Source organism: Colletotrichum jinshuiense, chromosome 4 (assembly GCF_051148585.1).
Source record: "Colletotrichum jinshuiense chromosome 4, complete sequence".
NCBI classification, from domain to species: Eukaryota; Fungi; Ascomycota; class Sordariomycetes; order Glomerellales; family Glomerellaceae; genus Colletotrichum; species Colletotrichum jinshuiense.
The window spans coordinates 1,026,350-1,046,183 of NC_139311.1; the positions used below are offsets into that span (position 1 = coordinate 1,026,350).

Genomic DNA, 19,834 nt, shown 5'->3' on the forward strand with positions numbered 1-19,834 from the left:
TCCATCGTGGCGCAGATCGTGCCAGCATCAGCATCAGCAACACAATACACAGTGGGAGAAGAAGAAAAAAAACATTCCAGACTCGGTGCCGTTCCCTGCCCTGTGCCCCCGCGGTATCAGGCCGTGGGATGGGGACATTGATCACATAACGGTAGGCGTGCGTGCAGGCACTCGTATATGTATAGAACTGACATTTTCATCCGAGCACCAGCCGGCATGCTTCGCAGCACATAGCCATGCCCTCGCACCCCAGCACCGGTGAATATCGGATGGGCCCCTGGGCTGGCCACGTTCCAATCAGGCCAAAGGTAATGGTAAGGAAAACACTTGACAGCGCATTGCGGCGCTCAATAGCGTCAGGCGGAAGACACACGGAGCGGGATGGGAGAAGTCAAGAAGACCGGCGAGCTTGGCCAATGGGCCACGCGAGTCACGCCGCACCGCCAATTACTGCGTTGCAGCCCAGGCAACGGCCTCTCGGATCTATCTGACGGCTTGCTAGCTTACCACCACCGAGTTTGCCGGGCAACACCTTTTCTAGTTCTCGTTTCCAAGTCCATGGCGGGCGGCTTTTGCACCGACCGGACCCTTGTAGCGGCAGACACTTCTCAAGAAGCTTAAACGCCCATCGTCCAATCCTTCGCCGTCGTGCTTGGCGTGGCGTTTCTCATTGTGCCTAGTGGAGCACGATACGAGTTCGGTCTGCCCTCAGCGAGAGCGCGCACCGTGACACGGGTGCGGGAGCAGACCACGGACTACCCGCCGCCGGGGCATTGTCAAGGTATGCATACATTCATGGCATCCCCATGTATTTAAGTCTATTGTTAGAGCCGGCCTAGCGTGCATCACAGCCCCGGCGCACTGTTCCCGGCCTAGGCTTGTGGCACTCTCCTGACCGTCAGGCCGACCGTTCCGACGAATGAAGATCGAAAGATATTTGCTGATGTTGGGTTAGGCGGCAATAACTCCGAGGGAGACTAGGCCGAACCCACGCTAGCCTTCATGTTTCTGGCTCCTTTTGGTGGCATCTCAAAGTCCGGGGTGGCATGTTTGGTTTCTTCGGACTCCTCTTAGAACAACGCATGAGGCTCTGACCGAGTTGGCGCGGAAGGCCATGGCTTCCGAACGGCTGAGCTACTCGTGCGGTGAGATCTGACTAAAGTGTTGGTGTCGGCTTAGACTCAGGCACGAGAAGCCTGTCCCGGGGTGGCGCCGTGCACGCTCGACTAAGAACTCTTTTGCAAAGGCTAACGTCTAAGGGCTTCCAGAGGGCAGTCAACATGGACCCGACAATACGGATGTAATGGCTCAGATTAGCTAGGACTGAAGATATGATATAAGGTGTTGTTTCCATCTTCCTTTCAGACTTTGTTCTCCTCTTCATCGGGTCATCGCTTCTCCCTTTCTCTTCTTCTGGACAATCATCTGGGTTACATTCGCTCCCCTGGTTCGGCTTCTCCTTATATATTTTACATTCACTTTTCTACATACGCATCGTCAATATGCATCTCACATCTTACCTCGCCACTTCTCTGGCCCTGGCCTCTGTCCCAGGTGCCATGGGCTACCCAGGCATGGGCCAGCAGATGGCCGACATCATGTCCCGTAAGACCGACGACGGTGACTCGACTGAGCTCCTCGGCGACCTAGTCACTCTCAAAGACAGGGATCTCACTCCGGTTGGCAAGGACATCAAGAGACTCCTCCAGGGCAAGGGCGACCCCGAGTCCAACGACCGCTACATCAGCGTCCCCAACCTGACCTCGGACAAGTGCAAGAAGGACACCTGCTGCGTCTGGCGCTACGTCGCCGACGATATGTACCAGTTCATGGCCGGCTCATCGGGCCGCTGCACGGGCCTGGCCCGCGCCGCCGTTCGCCTTGGTTTCCATGACGCCGGAACCTGGTCCAAGGCCACGGCCTCCCAGGGTGGTGGCGCCGACGGCAGCATGCTCCTCGCCCCCGGCGAAATCGACCGCCCCGAGAACCTCGGTCTGCAGGAGGTCACCGCCAAGTTTAAGGAACTGCACGGCAAGTACAAGGCCATGGGTTGGGATATCGGTGTGGCCGATTTCATCCAGGTACGTCGCTAGGCAAACAGCAGGCGTCCGTGTCAGATGCTAACACACAGTAGATGGGAGCTAATGTCGCGACTGTTGTCTGCCCGTTGGGTCCCCGTATCAAGTCCTACGTCGGCCGCAAGGACAGCGCCACGCCGCCGCCTCGTGGACTTCTCCCCAGCCCTTTCCAGCCGGCCGACCAGCTCATCCAGCTCTTCCGCGACAAGACTATCGGCCCTCACGGCCTGGTTGCTCTGCTTGGTGCGCACACCACCAGCCAGCAGAACTTCGTCAACGTGTCCAGAGCCGGCGACCCGCAGGACAGCACTCCCGGTGTTTGGGACGTTCTGTACTACAAGGAGACGCTCAGCTCCAACTCTCCTCCCAGAGTGTTCAAGTTCCCCAGTGACATCGCCATCGCCCAGCACCCCGAGACTGCGAAGGAGTTCAAGGAGTTCGCTGGCCCCGGCGGACAGAACCACTGGAACGAGGTATGCACGCCCTTTTGTCCTGAATCTGCTCGAGAATAAATCCGATGCTAACGGAATACGCAAACAGGACTACGCCCGCGAATACATCCGCCTCTCCCTCTTGGGCGTCAACAACATCAACCAGCTGACAGAGTGCACCAAGGTGCTGCCTCCCGCTACCAAGGGCTTCCGCGCCGTTGACCAGTACAAGCTTGACAAGTGGCTCAACAGCGTCGGCAACAAGGGTGCTGCCAAGAAGGTTGCGCAAGACATCGAGAAGGGAGCCCCTGCTTCCGTCGATGTGCCTCCCGTGAACAACGCCAACTAGGGCGCATAAAGTGGCTTCTGGCACAGGGCGACAACAGACTATGAACGATTCGGTGGTGTTGCGGGCTAGAGTGTATAATAATTGGGGTTGTGGGGACGCCGAGTTGGTAACTCAACTTGGAACTGTACATGTGTAGACCCCGTCGTACTTGAAGACGGGGTTGAACAGTCATATAATTTAATACCATTAATATCTACCTTGAAAATTCATCTCCCAAACATCATAAACCAACAAGAGGCGAATAATGGATTTACCGCCGTAACTGACTCGGTAGCCGAACCCCATGGAAAGTCTATTCGAAAACCCCTCCACGACAGCTTCAAGAACACCGTGCTGATCTTGCACAAGCGATAATTGACGATAAATGCGCAAGTTGTATCATTCAAGTTTTTTAATTGTCCTGTTAATCCTACAGAATGTTTTATTCATTTGGCCATCCGTTTAGCCATTCATCCCTGGGGCCATTGTTGCCATATGCTGCTCGTCCTGCATGCGCCAGCCAGCGCTTTCTTTAATGCAACCGGCACAGTCCAGATTGAGAGGGATGTTACCTTTGATGTACTGTGTGACATCGATATCATCTTAAACTTCCTACATAAAACCGCCAAAATCCCCTCTTGGTCATTTATCATATTTCTCAAGGTTTTGAGATCGCAACATCTTTCGCATCAACTCGACCAGGTGGCGTCACACCAGTAGCAACCATGGACTACCGTTTGCTCCTTTTCCTCTACCGCAAGAAAGACATCACACATGCCGAGTTCAGGGACCACTACGAATACATCCACGTGCCTCTCGCCAGGGAACTCACGGGCTCTCTGTTCCCCTCCCTTCACGTAAGGCGGTACATTGAGCGCTCGCCCGACGGCGAGCCGAATGTGCTCATCGGGGAAAAGTCGGGCCGTGAGTGCGATGTGGTAGTTGAGGTCGCGTTCGCAAACAAAGAAGCGTCGCAGGCGTTCTTCGCGGCAACGAACTCTGGGGAGATCCAGGAGAGGCTGAAGAAGGACGGTGCTCAGTTTTTGGATTGGGATATGATGCGGGTCGTGAAAGTTGGGGACGCTTTTGAGACACGTAGGGAGAGTTGAACCGTTGTGGCTCGGGATTGGTTACTATGATTGAGGTTCATTGATGGAGGTAAATTGACAGTAGAACCTGAATACGAACACACAACATGAATGGCGAGACCGGGCTGTATTTCCGTGTCACTAGTCTGGTAATTTCCGGGTGGAAGAGCGAAATTACAGATCCGTATTCTTGTTTTAAGGCAATTCGCGGGCCGAGCGGCATTTTCTTGACGATAGATTTCATGCTTACTTCGTTGAACTCTTGCTCATCTCGGCCGGTCTTCAATATAGCCCGGACCCATCGTCGAAGAAGCCCGCCCTGGTTTGAGCCCTGGCACAGCGGAGCCGAGACCCACGTCCGCCCCGACTCCGGCACCCGCGGGGATGCGGACCGACCCCTAAAGTGGGCCCCTTCGGCCTTCCTGCAGGTTACGTGTCTCTCCCATCCCTGCCGAGGTCCAGTATTTTTTCCGTTCTATTTTTTGCCGTATCTAGATTGCTATCGTCCCCCTTCAATCGTCACATGCAACAGACAGACTATAAAAACACGCATCTCAAAGTGCGGCTCAATATCAGGTGACTCTCCTCGTGGCCTTTCAGGACCTGCACCGGCTCCGAAACCCCGATTGGGCGCTGTGCTCCGGCGATCGACATTTTTTTCTCTCAAAAGGAGAAATCGCAGCCGCATCACCCCAGGACACGTTTTCTGCTCCTCCGCTACCATCATCGAAAAGGGATTTTTGGGCAACGTCACGACGGCGCAATGAGCCACAAGCACCAGACCCTCCGCTTCGTGGAGGACGCCACCGCGGGCGATGGAATCTGGGGATACCCGACTAGCAAGGCAAAGTAAGCAGGACTCTGTCCGGGTCTCGGCCGATTGAGAGACGCTACTGACGTAGGCTCTCATCTCAGCTTCTGCGAGGAAGACTATGTCTTCACGCGGTACATTGCCGAGTTCATCAACTGCATCTCAAATGCCGCGTACAGTGAGTTTCAATTCCCGTTTGGGCGTTCTCATTTTCGCTTGGCTCATCGATCCTGCAGTTTACCTCGCACTGAAGTACCCCCGGGCCAACCCCAAGGCCGCGGTTCCCTGGTACAAATACCTTGACATCCAGTCCGTCGGCCTCATTCTCGTCGGCATCTTCTCCGGCGTCTTCCATGGAACCATGCACCAAGAGACTCAACTTCTCGACGACCTCTCCATGCTCATCCTTGCGGGCTCGCTGGTGCAACCCCTCTACGCCTTCCGCCAGTCGCGCGCCGTAGGTGTCGCAATCGCCACGATCCTCTGGCTCGGCATCGGCACCATGGCCGTCATCTACGTCCGTTCAGGGGACATCTTCATCCACGTCGCGACCTTTACAGGGCTCCTGACCCTCGTCTGGCCTCGGACGCTGTTCATCGTCTACGGGACTGGGAGCTTCTCGAAGGACGAGCAGAAGCGGCTGATGCGAGAGTTTTGGAAGTCGGTTGTGGCGCTGGTGGTCGGTTTCACGCTGTGGCATATCGACCTGGAGTACTGTGCTGAGCTGAGGGCCGCGAGGAAGACAGTCGGGCTGCCGTTCGCGTGGCTGTTGGAATTGCACGGATGGTGGCACCTTTTCACTGCTATCGGTGCTAGCTGGTACATGAGATTGATCAGGGATCTGACGTCCGACGACCGCACGAGTCTCTCGAAGAAGGAAAGGTGAAAAGAGCGCGTCTTCGCCTTGTCTACGCAATCACTGGATTCGGCTGCATGGACGGAAAAATCCAGTCAACAAAGAGGATAGAGCGTGTTCTCCAGAAACGACGAGCATCGCATAATCACACGGAAAACAGGGCCCGAAACCGGGACCATTTGTATCAGGCAGACTAAACAAAGACGATCGCCCGCAAAAGCCAGGACGAAACACGAGGTAGAAAGAAGACTATTAACATGATACCCCGCCGACGGCAGTTCGCCATTAATGGAGTTTGTGGCTGCCGAGCTGCACCTCGATGGCTACCCATACGCATCTTGGAAACCTGCACTCAGTGTGACATTTAGTTTTACTATAGACCATTTTGAAATGAATTTGATTGGCATCGAAACTATGACTATTCGTTTCGGCTATTGGGCATCAGCGTGCCTATGAAGTAAAGAAACCCTGCGAGAAGAAACGCCGACTACGTGAATTACATCCTATCTCACTTCCATCAAGCACTCTCGTTGCGAGTGCCCCAAACATCAGAGCTCATAGTCAGCCAGGCATATATATCCAGGATAGGGTGGGCATTGTCGAGCAGGAAGCAAGCCCAGATCTGACCAACGGACCAGGGAAAGCGGCGAACGAAGGCTCTGTAGGTGTCGATCCAGCCCCAAATGTACCAAAAGGCTGCGAAATAGCTGTTTGGGTTTTTTCTTGTTAGAAAGCTGCTATAATCATTTGACCTGGAACGAGGTGCCAACTTACGCCATGGGAGACTGGTTAAGGAAACCTAGGATGAAGGCGGCGATGTGGATCCAGGCCAGGATAGGTCGAAGAAGCCGCTCGATCAGCTTCCGGGCCATGTATGGGTGGTTCCTATGGGATAGTTAGCTTTTTGTACGGCTGTAGGAGGCACTGAAAGTAAATGCCAACTTACTTGGAAATCTTGACGATACCAGGCTCATACACCACAGTGGCGAGGAAAGACTGAATCGCGCTGCGCTGCCAGCGGATGACTTGACGCAGCAGATCAGAGTCGCGCATGACAATTGTAGTGACCTCGGCCTCGGGTGCGTTCTGAATGCTGAACTTCCATCCCTCCATCTGAAGCCAACGGGTGATGAAGACGTCATCGCCAGTGTTCTGAATCTTGCCGCCCCAGCGATCGTTGGTGATGGCGTGGGTGAATCTAGGATCCTGGCCGATCTCGGTGCGCATCAGAAGGGTGCGGCCGACGAGACAGAAACAGCCACCGTCGGCGGCGAAGCGGACTGCCTGGACGTTATTCTGGTTGTCCAGAGATCGAAGGGAGGCGACCTCCCAAGGAGTGATGATGGCCGAGTTACGGCGATCCTGGGTGATATGGGCGCTGGCGGAGTCAGACAATGATTATCATGTCAGATATATAGGGAATGTTTTCAACTTACCTCTGCTTGCCAACAGCGGCGCCAACCTCTGGATCCTCGAAGCCAGCAAGGAGGTAAGGGAGCACCTCGGTATTGCCCCAGAAAACATCGTCGTCAACCAAAGCGAGGATCTTGCCCTTGGCTTCCTTGATTCCGACAGCAAGCTGGTGGCGCTTATTTGCGTAATCAGCTGTCATGAGGCTGATGCGGTCTCCGCATTCAGCAATCACGGGCTCGACAAGATCATGGACACGCTTGAGGTCGCGTTCGATGGTGACGATGATTATTTCGCCAGGATTATTGGAGAGCCAAAGGCGAAGGGAATCCGTGAACGAGTCCGGGGTGTCAATGGTCGCGACGATGATGCTGACATCTGTGCTCTTGTAGTTAGGCGCCTCGGGAACAGGAAGAGGCTTGTACGCATTGGCAAGGCGCGCGGTGAGCGCCTCATCGTAGGCGTACCATGCCCTGAGATGTACAGGTGAGCTTCGGGTTCATCGCTTGGTAGACAAAAGGGGAAGAAACTCACCAGAAGACACCCAAAACAGCTGAGGCCATATTGAATGCCGCGAATTCTCCTTTGTTTTGTTAGGGTTTATTTGTCTTTGTCAGGAAGGTTAGGTTGCAGGGTTTGCGCAAACTGAGAGAGAAAATTTGTGTTTGCTCAAGGTGGACTTTAAGCCGGGAGAAGGCTCGACTGAAAATGAATTCCCTTAACCTGGTGAATGAAGTGGGGATGTGAATGTGATGAGACAACGTGAAGTGAATAAAGGTGTTCGGTTGGTCTGCCACACTTTCTTGGAAAGAGCGAAAGGGGAACTAGCAAGTAGAAAACGGAAGGAGCTCGGAAGTTCAGGGATGTTTCAGGGTAAGAGGAGAGGTTCAAACGATACCGCAGATCTTGACTTTGGGATGATAGCTCAGTATAGTATCAACTCGAGTCTCCAGATTTTGATGATCTAGCAAGCTTTGTTTGGTCTATGGCTTTCAATGGTTGAGATGCATTGTCTTCTGTCGATGCCGAGATCACTAATAATTCAATGCTCTCATTCTTTACAGGATTGAAAAGCAAGGGGGCTTTCTTGTTTTATGTAGCCTTTTGTTGATGACATTCCCATTTACTGTTAGCCATGGAAGACATTTTCAGTTTTGCGCGCTCAATCGATTCGGCTACCAACAATATGAAAGCGAAGTATCCAGCTCTGTATTACACAATTCTCTCCGGAATAATTGATTTGCCTCTTTTTGATTCTGGTGTTTTGGTGGTTTTAGTCTCTAGCTTTGGATAGACAAACTGCCAAAACCCCCGGGAACCAAACAATCAAACATCATCTCTCCAAGCCTCCCAAACCCGGAATGCCTCCGCTACCAGTACCGCTTGTTCTTCCATTCTAATCTCTTGCATCCGTCTACGTATCCTTCGCCACTTCCAAACAACGGCCGCTAAAACAGGAACCAAAATGAGCCCGAAGGCCTTCACATCATTATCGTTCAGATTCGGTCGCGTACTGGGGAATTTTGCATCCTGCAACCCGAAGAGGCCTGCTGCCCACCTGCAAAGGCTCTGGTTCTTGATGTTCTGGGGGAGCGCGAGCAGCTCGAACTCCTCGGCGGGATAAACCGGGAGCAAGATCTGCATGAGCTGGATGAGGACCATCAGCTCGGTGAAGGCGACGACGGCAATGTCGCTGGAGATGTGGAGAACGGTATCGGGGATCTTAACACCAAGGCCGTAAAGCGTAATGACGAGATCGAGGGCAAGGAGACCCATGGCGAAGCACTCCCAAAGTCTTAGGTTCCGGTTAAGGGCTTTGGTGAACTCGGCCAGAGCGAACTCCCGTTGTTGGGAGGTACAAATGCCGTTCCAGGCATCGCGAATCGCATGGGGAAAATCAGCTGTTGTCAGATTCACCTCCATATTGCTCGGCAGTTCCACGAGAAGTCGAGATTGACGGATGGAAGATTGCGTAGTGTGTTGGATTACCAACAAATGTGACAGTGGCTTCGATAGAATGGTTGAGAGTTGGGTATAGGAAATGGTCTGATATGATTCCGGCGACCTAGAGCAGGGTGAGGTAGAAAGGTGAATTCTGGAGGCTGAGGCGGACTAGACTGCTCGCTGACTTTTGCAGGGAGTGCTTTTTCTGATTTATCATAACAAACACGCATCTCTGGCGGCTTTCTTTCTTCCTGGAGGGTGCGTGCTGTGGCCTGTTTCTAAATGCGATTCTTTCACCCTACTCCTCACCTGGCAATAGCAACTCTGCGGACATTCAACCTTGTATTCATGCCCAAAGTGAACGTCTTGTGAGGGGGAAAAAACGAACGGGACACTCTCTGTCACTGAAATCAGTCCCGGCGAATCACCAAGCTAGATGCACTGGAAAGGCAAACAACATAGAAGAAAGACATGGAAAGCTCGGACAGGTTTATTACACTTGCCCGAGTGGTTAGTCTGCTGTATTCAAACACCCTTTGGATATATTGAAAATACGTGGAACAGATACCAAGACGTCGCTACTGCAAACCTGCAAATCATACAGTTTGCAATAACTAGTATGCCTGAAGTTCGATACGCCAACCATACATCACGACGAAACCTTACGGTTTCTTTGGCAAATGTCCTACCTATGCCCAATCCCCGTGTTATTACTGCCTATTTTGGAAGGAAAGTTTACCATAACTCCAAGACGTCATTTCTCTTGCTTCCTTACCAGGAGCATCCTCTCCCAACTTTTTTTGGCATCAATGGCCAGTCCTTGCTTTGCTTCCCAGGTACCCATGAACACATGACACAACCCCACCCGCCTCTATACCACAGCGAGAAAGTCGAGATCCATGAATTCGCCGCCTACACCGCCCATACTTCCTATCGGCAAGCTAGCACATATCCCAATAAACTTGCTTGGTGGCTTAGAATCTGCATTCTCAGGGAGTGTGTCAACCTCTCTGAGAGATCATCGTAATATTGAACATCAGCCTACTGTCATGCGATAAAGCAGCGAACATAGCTTTCTCATGAGCCAACAAGTTATTTATTTCTTCGTTCATGGACATTTTCGACCAAATTTCTACCCAATCTGTCAACTTGGCGTTGGGGACTGTTGTATGTGCTGGCGTATCTTCGTAATGCGTAAAAGCGATCCGCAGCTCGTGCGATGCCCTCTAAAGCCACTATCATAGCCCCTGGCTCACCTACCTCAACTCCCTCACACCTGCGGCTTTGCAGCCTGGCGATGCGTTTGCAAGAGGAACAAGCCAATATCTTTCCCGGGGTGGCGGCCCGGCTTCCTCTGGCATTAAAATAGGCCGGGTAATCTTTTCAATTTATGTCGAAGGTCCAAGCACAAAGCTTCAGGGTTCAGGACATGGTTTGTCATGACCAGGCGCGCGCCAAATAAGGTTCTCGCCCAGCAGCGCAATTCAAAAATAAAATAAATACACACCTCCTGTGGAAACCATGCCAGCGGATCCACTGATCTGAGATTTTTATTATGAACCTTGAACTTGATTTCTGATTCAGTTAAACAGTCGAAAAACAAGACGGATTGGCCCCCCTGCGATCGGAGTCAAAAGTGACAAGCTGGGGTTTTTGAAACATTGCACAATACCTACGGATACTGTGGTTTATCTAAACATGCGCTGCCAAATGGTGTGCAGTGATCTCTTTACAGCGGCAACTGCGGCACTCGTTATAAGCTTAATACGACGATCTTGGTGACCAGCCGGGGTGACTATGTTGGCCCCTTGAATAGGGGCTAAAAGCGGCTACCACTTTCCTCTTCGCGAGTGATCTGCACCGCGCATTAATGAGGTCGGAGCAGGAGCAAACACAAAAAGTCGGCGGGTAAATGGGTTTGGGGATCCAGTCATTTTGAGAGTGAAGCCTGTCTTTGCATTTGTTACTACCCTGTAGGGTGCTAAATGAGCTATAATGACTCTCACTTCCTCTCTGGGAAGATCTCGCTTCTCGCTGCCGCGTTGCGCTTTGATACGGAACGCTCAGTTGACCTTTTTGTTGACCATTGATGAAATCGAGCGCCACCAATTGTGAATAAGAAATATGGACAGTAGCTGGCTGTGGCCAGAAGGAAATAATGTACTGCTGAAAAGAGAAAAACACGCTTCCATCACGCTGCTATCGTCCACCACAAACCCATCCTCGCACTTAGCAGATGTTCCTCGCACCGTTGCCAGTGAGGTTCCAGGTGATGTTGTCACCGCAAGGGGACTCGCGGACGGTGGTGCCGTCAACCTTGGCGGTGATGGTGACGTCGCGGGTGTTAGGGAACTCGGTACGGGCAGAGATGCGGACCTCGCCGCCGCCGTTGACGGTACCGCCCTTGATGTTGACGTTGTAGCAGTTCTCGATGAGGATGGCGTTGTTGCCGTTGTTGGCCAGGTCGATGCTGCCGATCTCGGCGGCGCCGGACTGCGAGACGCAGAAGACGCCACGGCCGCCGCCGCGGGAGACGACCTTGGTGATGAAGACGTTGGTGGTGTAGGCTCCGCTGGCCAGCTGGCCGTTGTTGTTGGCGAAGCGGAGGGTTCCATAGCCGGAGCCGGCACCGACGTTGTTGCCGTCAACGAGACCGACGCGCGCGTTGGTGGTCTTCTGGAGCAGCAGTCCTGACTCGCCGCAGTCCTTGGCGATGACCTGGTCGATGGTCAAGCCGTCAATGTTCCAGGTCTCGACAGCGTGGCTGCTGGCTCCGGTGACTCTGATAACGCCCATCTTGACATTGGAGTTGGCGGCCAAGTCACGGTCGAAGCGGATGCCGAGGCCGCCGCTGAGGTTCATGGTGATGGCACCGAGGGTGAGGTCCTTGTCACCGGAGAAGCGCAGGCCGAAGTACGGGTTGCCCGTCATGGTGAGGTAGGGGATCTTGACGCCCGAGGCGTTGGTCACCTCGATGGCGCCGCGGCCGGAGCGGGTGGCGACGTTGATGGTTCCGCATCCCTCGAAGGTCTTGCCGCTGGTGATGGTGATGGTGTTGGCGCCGATGGAGCCGGAGGCAATCACCGAGACGCGCTGGCCGCTGCTGATGGAGTCGAGCGCGGCCTGGATGGCAGCGCGGTAGTCGGAGCCGGCGTAGACCTGGCTGGAGCCCTTGGTGGCGACGAAGGAGCTTCCGGAGCCGGTGACGCGAGCATCGGGCGTGCCGGAGCCGCACTGGGCGGCGGCGGAGGAGGCAAGGGCCAGCGCTGCCGTGATGAAAGAGAATTTGGCCATGATTACTGTTTACCTAGCGAGGAGTAAAGAATGAGGATGGAGGAGATAGCTCTGATAACTTTCCTCTTTGGGGAACCAGGTACGGCAACATGTTTATATCGTTCTCGACGAGGTGGAGACGGCGATCGGCTTGATGCGCACCACTCCGGCAGATACACCCCATGGCCTGCACGTTCGTTGGAGGACGAAATTGGGCCGGCCCTTGGACCGGGGATGTCGCCTCCGCATTCATTTACCGCGAGCTTGGAGGGAGCTGGGCATGGCTCCGGAGTGGTTCTGGGGCAGCTGGGATCGCCAACTGATTGGGGGCTAGTGGTTGCCAGGTCGGTCGAATGCTACACGAATGGAACCCCAACGGGCAGAAATAAAGAGTGGTTTGCTTACTCTGGAACCTTGAGCTCCCCGATTCATGCTTTTGAAACTTCCGCACCTTGGCTCACACGCTGAGTCTTGGCACAACGCTGACTGGGGCTGGGCATGGTTCATGGGATGGCCATGCGCTCGGGCCATGGAATGAATTCCTCGCAGAAACAGCTGATGAGTTCTAGAAGGACTCGTTCCCTAGCTGGAACCTAAAGACGAGCGATTTTGTGGCTTAGTCGCTTGTTAATCGGGGGTTATTAAAATTGTCTTCTTCTGCGATCTCCAATTCTGGCAAAGACTAATTAAACAACAGGTCTAGACGGGCGGTACTATATTCAACGAAATGTCAAGTCTTGGCAGTACAGCATACATGCTGGTGCCAGGGGAAACGTCTCAAATTGACAATACTTTTTACTTCTGGCCTAAGCCACATTGCGGTGCGGGCTCACCTGTCTCACGAACTCAATGGTCCCGCTACTGATCCACCATTGCACACGAGAACAAACGCCATCCGAAGTCTTCACTCGAGTTTCACACAACCTCGCTCGGAATCCATCAATCATAGCCTTCAAGCACGCGTCGGATATTTCGGTACGGGGTCATCGTCTCGTCAGTAGATGGCCCGGGAAGTAACCAAGGTTGACCAAGTGCGTGGAAAGAGCGGAAGACTCTATTTAGTGGGTTCATGCACGATCCTATTTCCCCCGCCTTTTTGACATTTATTCTTTGCTGTTTTTGGCTCTTCGCAGAAATAAGCCGAAGTTCTTTTCCCGCCCCCTAAACATGCAGTGCCAATGATACTATCACAGAGTGATTACCGACAACTCCGGCTTTTACCAAAACGTTTCTTCGCTTCAGGGGAGGGGGGCGGTAAAAATGTGGAGTGAGCTGGTCCTGACAAGAAGGTGTTGAATTAGTCCGCCTTGGCAGGCCACAACCCCTCAACCGGCAAATACGAGTTCGATCTCCGACCAGTGCAGATGGCATCTAAGTCAACAAAACCGCCTAGCCGTATTGTCTGTAGGCGAGAGTGCCAAGCGGTGATGAAATGGGGTTAAGAAATAAGTCTAGCCTGATGGTGGACTAGTACATCATGCATGACTATACTATGCGTGACTTCATTTTGCATTCTCTAATCGACAGCTGACCACAACTATTCGGCAGTCGGCCCAAACATGGCCGAACCGAAGTGCTTAGTGGAAGGGCATCGTCCAAAGTAGTCAATAGGCTGCTGACGACATCGGCTTGTCAACCCCTTGAAGGGTAAATGATCAGACGCAAGGCCCCATCTTCTTGCAACGCTAACTACAAAGGGTGCATACAGGGAACATCGCCGTAGGAAGCTCCTTTTGTAGCCTAGTAGATACGATGGATTTCCTTCTTTTGGCCCTCATTTCTGGCTGGCCACGGGACGATCAAACTTTTCTTGCAATGAATACTATTGCCAGACGAACACCTGCTCCACCAACCCAACCATATCGCGGGGTGGCTCCACCTCCACATAGAAAACCACGACAATGTTTGTCCTAAGCCCCGTTTACTAACTCTAAGTCTTAGGGAAGGTTTTTGTGGTTCGAGCCTTCGTTCACAATAATAACCAATCAAAGTGCCTCGTATTTGGCTCATGGGTCGTGTACTACTGTGTGAGCCTCAGGCTTAATTGTTATTGAATTCGCCAAATCGTTGCATTGACATTGGTACCAGTCCAGGTTGAAAGCATTGGCCCACGGTGTCAACAACTATCGCAGTAAAATAATTTGCTCGGCAATATAAGTCTTGTCGAAATCAAGGTTTCTATAAAGAATGTCTTCAAAGATCGCACAATGCGCTTGTACGAGGATACAACCATCTCGTGCAAGTAAGCTCGGGAAACACTTCACCGAGGTCTAGGTGCTAAGCTTTTTCTAAAAGCGCAGCCTCATGTTGATAGACCAAACATGCTAGGTCTCAGTGACAAATCCATTAGGGGCCAGGCTCTCGTGTTTTTGTGTCCGTATCGAATAGGCAAGGATGGTAACGGCTGCTCTTACCGACACATCCGACGAGTGTGACCGTGACTTTTGTATTTTCTACGTTCCATCACCGGACTATGATATACAAAACAGTTAGCGTCAGAATAATAAGAGCGGTGTGATTTGGCAGCAGCAATAGGCAATGGAGTGCCGCATCAATAAACACCATTTTACATTAGGCGCAATGTAGTCAAACGAGACCGAGAGCGACAGCAAGTAATATTCTTATAGAGCCCGATGCCATAAATTATTTGGTGACATTCCCATGTACTTGCACATTCACAAACAGTTCACCGTGCCTGCCCTCGTTCCCTACATCCAGCTGTCATTTACATTTACCCCAGAACAAGAACTCCACTTACCCCGGATCCCCACAGCCCCAAGACAGGTCACGTTGCAGGAAGCGAAAGATAAGCGGCATCTCAACTCAAAATCCGTGTTATCGATAGGCGAGATGGTATCTGGGGCATGACGCTAGTTATGTTTCCCATATAATGTGCTTCCGCTAAGTTCAAGACTCCTTGCCTTCGAAATGTTCGCTCTTTCACTCGCCCTAAATACCATCTGCTACCTCGCCTCTGCGCGTAGAGGCGATCATGAAGGTAAGCTCCATAGCATACATAGCATTATGTTGGTCCCATACCAGTAAGTTTCAAGCTACTGACGCCCGGCCATAGCACGAGACTTGTGCCTGCTGGTCCTGGAATGTGATAACACCACCAACGACGTTTGCTCCTGGGCATATAGGCCCTGATCAGACGATAGGTCTCCGGAATATAACATATACAGCAACAATGATGGCGAGTTATCATCTCTCTATATGCTTGAATACTGGTAAGTCGATGAGGGTTTAGCACACAGTTAACCTTTTGGGAATAACGAAAAACCGTATGGGGCTGGGTGCATATAACCAGCTTGGCGACACTCACATAGGGTTTTACTACAGATAGGCCAAGCTGGATGCTCTGCAAATGTAACAAGCACATTCTGCGATGTTCAGTTTAGATATTGGCCACCGGCAGACGACAGAACTACCAGCAGCATGCATTCTGGGGGTTCTTCTACAAGGCAATTTTTGCATATCTCTCCAATTTAGATTGACGCATAAATAATGCTCAAGGCTGTTCTATGTTCTTTTTCCCCTTTCCTTAAAATATTGCGGGATCCAAAGACGTACTTTTGCTGAGATTAAAAGATGTAGAATTCAAAACAGTATTATCATCGACTATCTCAAACAAGCTAGTTACATTCATTGATTTAATAATAGCGGATGACTCCAAAAAAAAAAAAAAACCGTTGATGGAATGTCACTACACATGAACTTGCGTGTAGCTTATTGAAGATTTGTTCCTATCGGTACTTGCCAGGCCGAAGACTTTGAGCAGCAGCCAGTCAGATAGTTAACCGAATGAATTATAAATTAGTAGCGAAATACATCTGCTTCAATCCACACAGCGCTTCGTGAGAACTGGCGGGGTTTCCCCCAAAGAATACGCCGCTCAGAAAGCCAGACTTCACACCTAAGAGCGTCGGGGATTCTCGGACAAGTACATCATGAACCCCATTCAAACCACCGTCCTCCAAAATATCGAGTTCTTGTAGAGCGTCTAGAAATTTGACGGAACACTACCAGCATTGGCTGTACCCTTCGTGGCTGGCATGTTCTCAACGTCGGATCCGGGGACACAGTCATTTCTCACCATAGCGGCCCCTCAATGATACATACATATCTATTAGCCATCCATGAGTAACTACATATGACTAAAAGATGCCAACCAGGTGGTAGATTCGCTGCGGACGCATAGCAAACTTCATGGTTCAGGTGATTAGAAAGAGGTATATGTAGCATATGCGAAGCTGGATCCCACAGCGAAGGATGTTGTCGAAACGTTTCATTATCTGCGGTCGGATCCTGTTTCTCAAAACACTTGGACTTTGTTTCTCGCATAAGGAGGAGGCACGGCAGTGTTTTTATGACTTGCACGGACTAAGTCGAGGAACGGGAAAGGCGGCACGGACGGTATCGTTGAATACCCTGGCTCATGACTGCGGCTCAACTTGTCAACAGGTTATTGTAGGCATAAGAGAGACAAGCTTGAATTCCAATGCGAAAGAAGGCTTAAGGATAATATGTATTTTTTTTTTCATTTCTTCTTTGATTTGGTGAGATGCTGCATTCTCTGATGCCCAATCGATACCTCACGGTAGGAATCTTGCAGTTGAAACACGCACCAGGCGTAGGTAGTAATACCGCGGTGCCAATGCCTTTGGCGAATCAACGATTTATGCCTGTATCCCTGGCAAATTTCAACCCATGCGAACGCCTGGAATTCATTTTTAAGCGTCATACTACAAGGTATTCAGGGCCTTCTCCGTATTTGGAAAATGAATGCACGTGCACAGCTCGGCTCTAATCGGGATTGCGCACCCCTGCAATTGCACTTCACAGCCAGCTTCAATTAGGCCTTCTCTCTTAATTTTTTAGGTTGGCCTCGCTTGTCGCAAGAATTGCCAGTCATTTTCAGACCATAACCTTCAGCCTGGAACTTTTGGGCAAGTCTGTCTGAATCCTTCTTTAAAACGGGTGGTTATACCTGCCCGTTTCATGTGTGGATCGGCAGGATGTACCGAGATTAGGCACGATATCGGCGCTGACATGAACCGACCGAGAGCAGCTCTGTGCTCCAACACTCTGGTATGTACAACGTGGTCCCAATTAAAAAACACACCGCAACTTCAAAACACCGACCAGCTCATTCAGCCTCAAATGCGCCAGCGAGCCCCCGAACAACCCGAGCAGTCGTCATAATGCCATCCATGCTCGCCACGGCTGTCCAGTCATCACTACTGAAGGGCAGCGCAAACCTCACAGCCCAGATCGTCAACCAGCACAGGCTGGCTGGCAGTGGGCCCTCCCTTGACTTGCGCCGCGTGTTCGAGTTCGCAACGTTCGGCTTCATACAGGGCCACATCAACTACTGGTGGCAGCACTTTCTCGAAGATCAGTTTCCCAACTCGGCCAAAGGCAGGGGGAGGAAGGGCTCCATAGTCGAGCCCAAGGTCGAGAAACCCGAGAAGCCCGCCACCAAAAACTACTTCAATGTCGCCCGCAAGGTCCTGGTCGACCAGACCTTGGGTCTCTTCATGATGAACTCGGCCTTTCTCATAATCACGTCCGCCCTACGGTTCGGGTTGTCGCCTCTGGTCTATCAAATCTGGAGCGAGAGAATCTTCGACCTAATCAAGGCGGCCTGGAAGTTCTGGCCGTTGGTGGCCATGCTGAACTTTGCCCTCGTCCCTGTGGGATACAGGGCGCTAGTGGGCATGTGCGTTGGGTTTATATGGAACATGTTTCTCACGTTTTTCTTGTTATAAGCTTTCAAGCAAGCGGCTTTCTTCATTTGTGTACCAAAAAAAGGTTGCATCAGAGCATGGAGTTTTTGTTGGGTTTGGAAATGGTTGATCCATGCATTGCAGCCTGGCCTGCCTTGCAAAGTATAGTAGAGGGGAGGGGCTGTATACGGAGTAATTCCCAATTTCAAGAATGATCGTCTTCTGCTCACAGTTCGTCGTGATTGATATCCTTTGCTGCCTTCTCGATATCCAAGGCTTCATCGCTCGACTTGGGTCCTAGAATTGTGAAGACAACTCTTCGATATGATACCAGGGAGCCGTCCGAAACTTCTAATATCAGATGCATGTGCTTGTCGTCATCCGGGTGGCGGTTGCGCCCAGGAGCGCGCAGTGTCTCTTTCGACGGCATGGTGACTGTGATGATAGGTGCGTCGGTGTCACTGAGCTCGAGCTTTCCAACATCTCTCCCAGGGTTGTTATTGTTCGAAGACGGCTCCAGGTACTGCCACCACTTGAACGTCAGCTCTCCTCCGTCGGGGTCGCAGGACTCTCTCGCATCAAGCCCAACCACGTCATCTTCCTTGAGAACCATTTTGACAACCTTGCGAGACGTGTCGCCGTTCAGCACAATGACCGGAGCGTGTTGAGCATCGGTAAACTTCGCGCTGGCGGACCACTTGATACGCGCAGCGAAGTCGTTTTGGAAAGCCTCTCGCCATCTCCACACAGTCGCCTGGGAGCTCATGATCGTCCTCCCTGAAGCCCCTTTGATGACATCAACGCTATCGGCGTAGTGTCCCTCGCCATAGGTAACCGGACCGTAGCGGCCTCCCCAAGACCCCCACTCCGGCTGCTCAGGATCCGAGAGACCGTTTGGAATAAGGTAGAGCAACGAAGGCGTGTCACCCTCGACGATGAAGTCTGCATCGGGGTATTTTGCGCCTAGCGGCCCGACGCTCTGTATATTCTGCTTAATCCATTCAGGCGAAACAACCTCCGAATTGGCGAAACTTGGAAAGTTGTAATACTCCTCTCCTGAGATCCCTCCCCATGCAGCCAGGGCATAGCGGTTGAAGTGATGGACACTAGCGATGTAGAAGAGCTGTGGCCAGTGCCGACGGATCCACGAGCCGGTGTTGTCCTGGTCAGAGATGGTATAGACGCGAAGCTTCGCCACGAACTTTTCGATATCGGAGTGTGATCTCGTGGCATTGACATGCCACAACGCCTGTGCAAGAACGGAGGCGCCTCCCCACACCGGCACCCATAGCGGCTCGTCCGAAGCATCGACGGCATTCACCAGCCTCTTCGACCCTTCGCTGTCTTTTCCTTCGCCGACTCCTTCCATACCATAGACGGGCAACCCCGATGTAATCAAACTTCTAAGATGGCTGACTTCAGGCCAACCAACTGCATGATTCCGCAGGTTGGGAAGTGCCTTCTCATATGCATCGACAATGTCGTGCATCAGATCTGGGCGGGTGGTGTCATTCAGCCAGATGCTGGTCGTGGCCACCAAACCTTCGATTTGGAGCTCATTGGTATAAACAAGTAGCCTCACAAAAGACTGCGCATCGTCGGGCTCGTTCGCAATGTCGCTGAGCAGGAATACTCGGGGCTTTTCAGCGGCCGAGGGCGTGCATTGTGACGCGAGCGATGGGGCAAGGCAAGAGAGTACCACAACCGTCTTCAGAAAGCTCCCGAACCGAACCATTGTGTATCATCTGACCGACTTGGTTATGCAGTGGTGCAGAAATATCGTTCTCCAGCTCTAGTGAACGCATTTGAGCGAAAATGAGGGGAAACCGAAGGCGATGTTTCGTGCCCGGTGCTTGCTACGCTACAGATTGCCGTGTTTGGTAGGG

General features: G+C 52.0%; 7 protein-coding genes across 7 annotated transcripts; 4 read left to right on the top strand and 3 right to left on the bottom strand.

The window, feature by feature from the left end:
* Positions 1-1,502: 1,502 nt before the first annotated feature.
* EsH8_IV_000266 (heme peroxidase) lies at positions 1,503-2,858 on the top strand (the record flags this gene model as incomplete). Its single annotated transcript, XM_083265156.1, has 3 exons — positions 1,503-2,081; positions 2,135-2,551; positions 2,619-2,858. The coding sequence occupies 3 exons, from the start codon at positions 1,503-1,505 to the stop codon at positions 2,856-2,858; spliced, it is 1,236 nt and encodes a 411-aa protein (XP_083124051.1).
* A 704-nt stretch (positions 2,859-3,562) lies between these two features.
* Positions 3,563-3,946, top strand: EsH8_IV_000267 (EthD domain-containing protein; the record flags this gene model as incomplete). The annotated part of the gene is made up of 1 exon (XM_083265157.1): positions 3,563-3,946. One exon carries the CDS (start codon positions 3,563-3,565, stop codon positions 3,944-3,946), a length of 384 nt encoding a protein of 127 aa, XP_083124052.1.
* A 742-nt stretch (positions 3,947-4,688) lies between these two features.
* On the top strand, positions 4,689-5,622 carry EsH8_IV_000268 (ceramidase; the record flags this gene model as incomplete). Its single annotated transcript, XM_083265158.1, has 3 exons — positions 4,689-4,774; positions 4,841-4,914; positions 4,973-5,622. 3 exons carry the CDS (start codon positions 4,689-4,691, stop codon positions 5,620-5,622), a joined length of 810 nt encoding a protein of 269 aa, XP_083124053.1.
* A 487-nt stretch (positions 5,623-6,109) lies between these two features.
* Positions 6,110-8,925, bottom strand: EsH8_IV_000269 (uncharacterized protein; the record flags this gene model as incomplete). Its single annotated transcript, XM_083265159.1, has 6 exons — positions 6,110-6,299; positions 6,367-6,477; positions 6,539-6,970; positions 7,029-7,475; positions 7,537-7,582; positions 8,517-8,925. 6 exons carry the CDS (start codon positions 8,923-8,925, stop codon positions 6,110-6,112), a joined length of 1,635 nt encoding a protein of 544 aa, XP_083124054.1.
* A 2,250-nt stretch (positions 8,926-11,175) lies between these two features.
* On the bottom strand, positions 11,176-12,240 carry EsH8_IV_000270 (uncharacterized protein; the record flags this gene model as incomplete). Its single annotated transcript, XM_083265160.1, has 1 exon — positions 11,176-12,240. One exon carries the CDS (start codon positions 12,238-12,240, stop codon positions 11,176-11,178), a length of 1,065 nt encoding a protein of 354 aa, XP_083124055.1.
* Positions 12,241-17,423: 5,183 nt separating this feature from the next.
* On the top strand, positions 17,424-17,990 carry EsH8_IV_000271 (Mpv17/PMP22 family protein; the record flags this gene model as incomplete). The annotated part of the gene is made up of 1 exon (XM_083265161.1): positions 17,424-17,990. The coding sequence occupies one exon, from the start codon at positions 17,424-17,426 to the stop codon at positions 17,988-17,990; it is 567 nt and encodes a 188-aa protein (XP_083124056.1).
* Positions 17,991-18,174: 184 nt separating this feature from the next.
* EsH8_IV_000272 (DUF1593 domain-containing protein) lies at positions 18,175-19,683 on the bottom strand (the record flags this gene model as incomplete). Its single annotated transcript, XM_083265162.1, has 1 exon — positions 18,175-19,683. One exon carries the CDS (start codon positions 19,681-19,683, stop codon positions 18,175-18,177), a length of 1,509 nt encoding a protein of 502 aa, XP_083124057.1.
* Between the last annotated feature and the right edge of the window lie 151 nt (positions 19,684-19,834).